General features: G+C 39.3%; 1 protein-coding gene across 3 annotated transcripts; it reads left to right on the top strand.

The window, feature by feature from the left end:
* Positions 1 to 298: 298 nt before the first annotated feature.
* Positions 299 to 5,099, top strand: LOC143333564 (uncharacterized). 3 transcript variants are annotated; one of them, XM_076751644.1, is made up of 14 exons: positions 299 to 421; positions 809 to 915; positions 1,101 to 1,229; positions 1,345 to 1,390; positions 1,493 to 1,540; positions 1,677 to 1,737; positions 1,836 to 1,934; positions 2,263 to 2,346; positions 2,470 to 2,514; positions 2,659 to 2,715; positions 2,799 to 2,855; positions 3,568 to 3,648; positions 3,945 to 4,044; positions 4,154 to 5,099. In XM_076751644.1, exons 1-14 carry the CDS (start codon positions 352 to 354, stop codon positions 4,199 to 4,201), a joined length of 1,032 nt encoding a protein of 343 aa, XP_076607759.1. In that variant the 5' UTR covers positions 299 to 351; the 3' UTR covers positions 4,202 to 5,099. The 3 variants fall into 3 exon arrangements, with proteins under 3 accessions (XP_076607759.1, XP_076607757.1, XP_076607758.1); XM_076751642.1 differs by having other exon boundaries at positions 2,257 to 2,346; positions 4,154 to 5,093; XM_076751643.1 differs by having other exon boundaries at positions 1,098 to 1,229; positions 4,154 to 5,093.
* Positions 5,100 to 5,465: the final 366 nt, after the last annotated feature.

The following is a 5,465-nucleotide window of genomic DNA, read 5'->3' as shown; positions in this document are numbered from 1 at the left end:
ACAATAAAAATAATAACAGCACAGGTTCCCCACACTGTGTGCATTTATTTTAATATAAATGAGGAAAAACAGTCCATCCCCATAGACCTCCATATTAAAATGCCCAATTTTACAGCTGAAATGAACATGTTTACAGCCTGGTACAAAATACTCCCTACAGCTATTTTCCACGTTCAAGGCAACTGTTTGGGGGTGAAATTATTTTGAATAATATTCAGATTTACAGTTATGCATAATAATGAGCGACTGACAGTTTACCGGAAGGTTTCAGGTTTCGGTCACACCGGTGTCTCACGCCTCAGCGCGAGCGAAGGGGAAGTGGAAGTTGAGTTGAGAGCGGAGGACGTCAAGATGGTGTGCTTCGACGAAATGACCCGTAAAAGTCTAATTTTTCTCGTGTTTTGTATCGGAAAATCACTAGGTAAGAGCTGGAGTATTGGTTATATGTATTTCTCTCCTACTTTTTTTCTGTTTAAGAAACACCGGAAGTGTCAGTGTCTTGGTTGAAGTGCGCATTACTGTTACTGTTAAAGTTACAGTTAGTCATTTTGCAGACGCTTTTATCCAAAGCGACGTTCATACGAATTCATACACTTTAGTAGTTTTGGGGTTCAGTAACTTGCCCAAGGATACTTCGGCACGTGAACTGCCGAGGCCCGAGATCGAAGCACCGACCTCCTCATCGGTGGACGGCCTGCTTCCTGAACCACAGCTCCCGCAATAAGTTATGATTCGATGCGGTCGGCTGTTGCTCCGTACGTGTCGGTGCGTAAAACTTTGTTAAAGATCCCACTGTGTCATCTCACAGAGTGCCTTCAGAGAAACACCTCTTGCAACGACATTAAGACCATTAATGGATTCAAGTTCTTACACGAGGGACCCGAGGGGAGCGAGGTCTTCGTCTCTGATGATCAGGTATTTTGATTTAGCTTAACACTGCAGCAGTGACAGCTTTGTTATGTGGACTTTTCTCATGTCTGTCTGAAGAACATAGACAAAGGAATCAAGTTTGACGTGGAGGTCGACAGATACCCGTGTTTCATGTCCATGTTTTTTGTTCTGACTGTGGTTAATCAAAGTAAGATTTTCCATCCCAGCAGACTGTGATTGCTCACGCGAAGCTTGCCAATCAATCCTTTGACTTTACCAGTGAAGTGAGGAGCATGGACAAGCATTCGGTCATCACGACAGCCTGCAGGGACCTCAAAGTCAGCTGCATAGTTCACTCTGTGAGTTCCCTCTATTTCAGTATGGACTTGGATTAAATCAGCAGCAGTTGATTTGTTTTGTCGTGAAATGTGTAATATTACTGTGCTTTCTCACAGTGTAGACTTTGTTTTTCAGGAAAATGGCTACATCACAGAGTTCTGTTTGGACTTCAAAATTATAGGTTAGGCAGTGAGATGCTGTATATGACCGTTGAACCTCATAAATATACACATATATATATATCATATACTCGTGACTTATCCCACCTTTTTTACCTCTTTAGGAGAAAAAATGTTGCCAGGTGGTCAGCCAACACCGTGGAACCTCATCAGTGAGTGGAAGTTTCTTCTGAGTCACATTGTGTAGCTGTTCAACACTTCCGTTGGCAATACTGTGAATGAATTTGCAGTAAAATACCTCAAATTAATATTTGATGATAACATGTTTGTGTATTCTCCGTCGTGCAGTCGGTGCATCCTCTGGTGTGCTCATCGCTGCCCTTGGAGTCATTGGGGTGCTTTGTTACAAGTGAGTGTATCAAGCAGTCCACTGTTAATATCATCTATGCATGTACATACACAGTGTTATGTGTGGATTCATAAACGTTTGTTTGTTTTATGTGTCAGGACGCAGCTCGGCACAGCTACGGTTTCTCAGTTCAGAAGTCTGCTGTCTTGCGCAAGATCAGGGAATTTCCAGGCAGAGAGGGAACAGGAAAGGGCTGGGTCAGTCTTACTTTTTTCAACTGCCACTGTTCATTTGAGCACACAAATAATGCACTTCTGTCATAAAGTTACATTGAGTTAACTCCTCTATAATCCATGTCAACATATATCTGACCACCAACTTTTAAAGGAGGAAGTTGTCACTGGTGGAATTACCTGCTTAAAATTCCAAACTTGATTCAGATATTTTCTTCAGCTGCTCTGGAGAAAAAGTAAATTGGAAGAAAGTGAACATGATCATATTTAACTGATCTGTGCTATATATCTGTGTTGTATCTGTGTTATATAATAACTGATCTACATCCTTGTTCTTTCTTCATAGTTGCAGGCAGGGTGAAGAACTATCTGTCCCTGATCCACCTGAGGATGTTAGTGAGCAAGATAGCACACTGGAAAGTGTGCTTGTTGTCAGGTAAGGCTTTAGCCAAAACCTTCAAAGTGTTGTTTTTTTTGTTTTTTTTTGTTTTTTTTAATAACTGGAAGTCTAGACTTTAATCTGAAGTACGGCTGATGACAAACCTGCTCAATCCCTCAGTCTGGACCACAACTTGAACGATGAGGAAATCCAGCCGCCTGAAAAGTGAGAATTGTTTACTTTCACTTGTCCCTGTAGCCTATTTTCCTGTCAAGATTTAGTTGGAGAGTCCCTTTAACTGGACAGGAAGTAAAGAGATTTCTCAGCAGAGACTCAGCGTCATTCTCATCTTCCTGTTTTTTTTTGCAGTGGCAACACAATGACCCCCGAGATCAGCAGGGCTACTAACCACAGAGCCATGCACAGGTGAGCTTTTTGTCGGATTGTCAGTGTTTATTGTCAATTCTTTAAATCACTAATTTAACAACTATTGTATATGTCTTCCACAGGAACTTGGGGGATGATCCAGGAGGAGTCAACGATAACAAAGGGAAAGACATTCCTCGGTCAGTGTGTAGTCTAACATTTACACAAGAGTATATACTTTAATGGAGTTGAGGAGTTTTGAATTTTTTTACCTTTTTATATCACATTTGTTGTTTGTCTATGCGTTATTATAGTGTATGAGGTGAGAATGTGTCTTATTGAAGATGATTGTGTCTGTATATTATGTGTAGCCTCCAAGACGTTAATCATATCTTATTAATGTTTCAATATGAAATAATTATCGTCAGCTTAATTGTGTCAAATGTAATTATTTTACAGCAACCCGCAGCTTATTAGCTTCTGTTTAGGATGTTCGCAAAATGATTAAAAAAAAAAAAGAAAAAAAGAAAAATCCAGTAATAAGATATGATGAAAGATGAGGTGCAGTCTATCAGTGTGCAGGTGAGAGTAAAAATAAGCAGCACTAATGAGTAAAAACAAACATAAATATATTAATGTTGCATGCCAACATGTCCTAATTCAGACTCTACAAAAAGCCACAACTAAGGGGCAGATAATCTACTATCTCTTAAATATTTGAGCTAAAGTGTTAACAAAAATCACATGACTAAAGATTGACCTCAAAATGAACAGAGGCATTGAAAACAGCAGAAACCACAGAGAAAAGTAGACAGAACGTACAAGGCTGATCGTCCTGTGAGATGACCTGAAGGACTCTGTCTATGCTCTGCTCTTAACTGATAACAGCTGTGAATTGCTGTCCTTGATCAGGGAAATGCCCAATGGACGGACTCATGGCGATTGTGACGAAGATGATGAGGCTGAAGAACGAGCTCTGCTGCTCTGTCAGCGGTGAGACTGCCGCCTCTCTGTCACTCTGCACTCTTAACTGTGCCCAAAGAGAAATCTCTGTCGCTTTCCAATTTCCAGTCTGCTTCATGCCTTGTTTCTTTTTGCCTGTTGCTGCTGTTTGGACAGCTGTCAGGAGTAAATCTATGAACTGCCCCCCCACAAACCCCCACCCGCCCACATCCAAAATCTGAAGGGCCAATCTCAGCTTCAGAACTCGCCTGCTGTCTGCCTGGAAAGCGAGCATAAAGCATAAGCTAAGTGTTGTTCTTACTATTCCTTGTTGTTTCTGTCTCCAGAGCTGACATCCGAGGTTCTGACATGACAGGTGAAGTCGCCGCATTGGTGAACAAGCGCGACTTTGAGCCAGACCAGGTCAGCGGGTGCTCTACTGCGCCAGTAAGTGGGAAACTGTTTGTGTATGATTTATTATCTTTTTTCTGTTAAAACGCAATTTTTACAGAATGTTGTTTTTGTTTGATTCAGCATTTTTCTTTGTTTGCTGCAGGATACTGACGTGGAGTCAACGTTCAACATGAAGTGTACACAGGAATAAATACTGCTAATAGCATATAATGATGATAATAATAATAATAATAATAATGATGATAATAATGATATGATAATAATAATAGCTGGGTATGTGGTACATTTACTGGCAGTTCCTTTGGGATCAAGTCCAGCACTTTTGTTAAAATAATCATTTTCATCCCGTGACGCTTTTGTCTCTCAGTCAATCAGATGGATCAGCTAACATATTAATTTGGGTTAGCAATCATAGATATGTTGATCAATACAATGGGAAACACTGGTCACAGTGTTCAGTGCTTGACTTGACCAAAGGAAGGGTGGACCTGTCAGAAGACATGTCAGAAAAAGTACCACATACATGACACACCTGAACATGAATGTATTAATATTAATACATGAATATGTACAAACTTGTATAACAGGTGTGCATATATATATAACAGTATAAATACATACAGTACTGAATTGATAAACACTTTATTTGAAGTGTAGTATATATATTATACCTCTTTAGAATGTGTGAATTGTATAAGATAATACAACAGAACACATAACTTTTTTTTTGTTCAACCTAATGTTTTTTTTTTGTTTGTTTTGTTATGTTTTATCCGATCAATTTTAAGTAAGCCTGCCTTTTTTACTCCATTATTCCTGCAAAATCCTGCCACCTGTATTTGTATCTGAATCACAGCACCCCTCTCAAATGTTACCCTGTATTGGTCAGCGTGGTTGCTTTTCAGTCGGCATTTGCAAATTAAGATCTTACCGTGATTCTGTATTTTTCTTTCTGTTGCTTGTGTACTCAGTTGCATTGCTTTAGCTTTTAAATCGATCAGTTTGAATATAGTAAGAATGATAATAGGGATATAAAAAATTATGAATTGTAATAATGAAATTTGAAATAAATTCTTAACTCCATCCAGTATTTCACTGCCTAGTTTTTGAACTACAGACTATTATCATTATTAACACTCCACCTGCATTATCAACTACCACAAGGGGGCAGTAAGCAGTCGTGCGTCCTCCATCGCTGAGGTGGGCCACCATAGGCAACATAATTATACCTCTTATTGCTTTTGTTGTGTGATGCAAACACATTTAATGTGTACTTATTCCAGACTGCAGTAGTTCAAGGTTCTTACTTGTACTTAAACCTGCAAAACATGTATATCTAATATTAACATACAGTATCTATGATCAAAATGATTTAGTTTCAATACATAAAAGCCACCTTAGTACTGTTGATTGTCTGTGTTTGGTTTGAGCTCTCTGCTTTCTAGTGTACTACT

The sequence above is a fragment of the Chaetodon auriga genome, chromosome 16, assembly GCF_051107435.1.
Source record: "Chaetodon auriga isolate fChaAug3 chromosome 16, fChaAug3.hap1, whole genome shotgun sequence".
In the NCBI taxonomy this organism is placed as follows: Eukaryota; Metazoa; Chordata; class Actinopteri; order Chaetodontiformes; family Chaetodontidae; genus Chaetodon; species Chaetodon auriga.
This window is presented reverse-complemented; position numbering and strand designations above follow the sequence as displayed.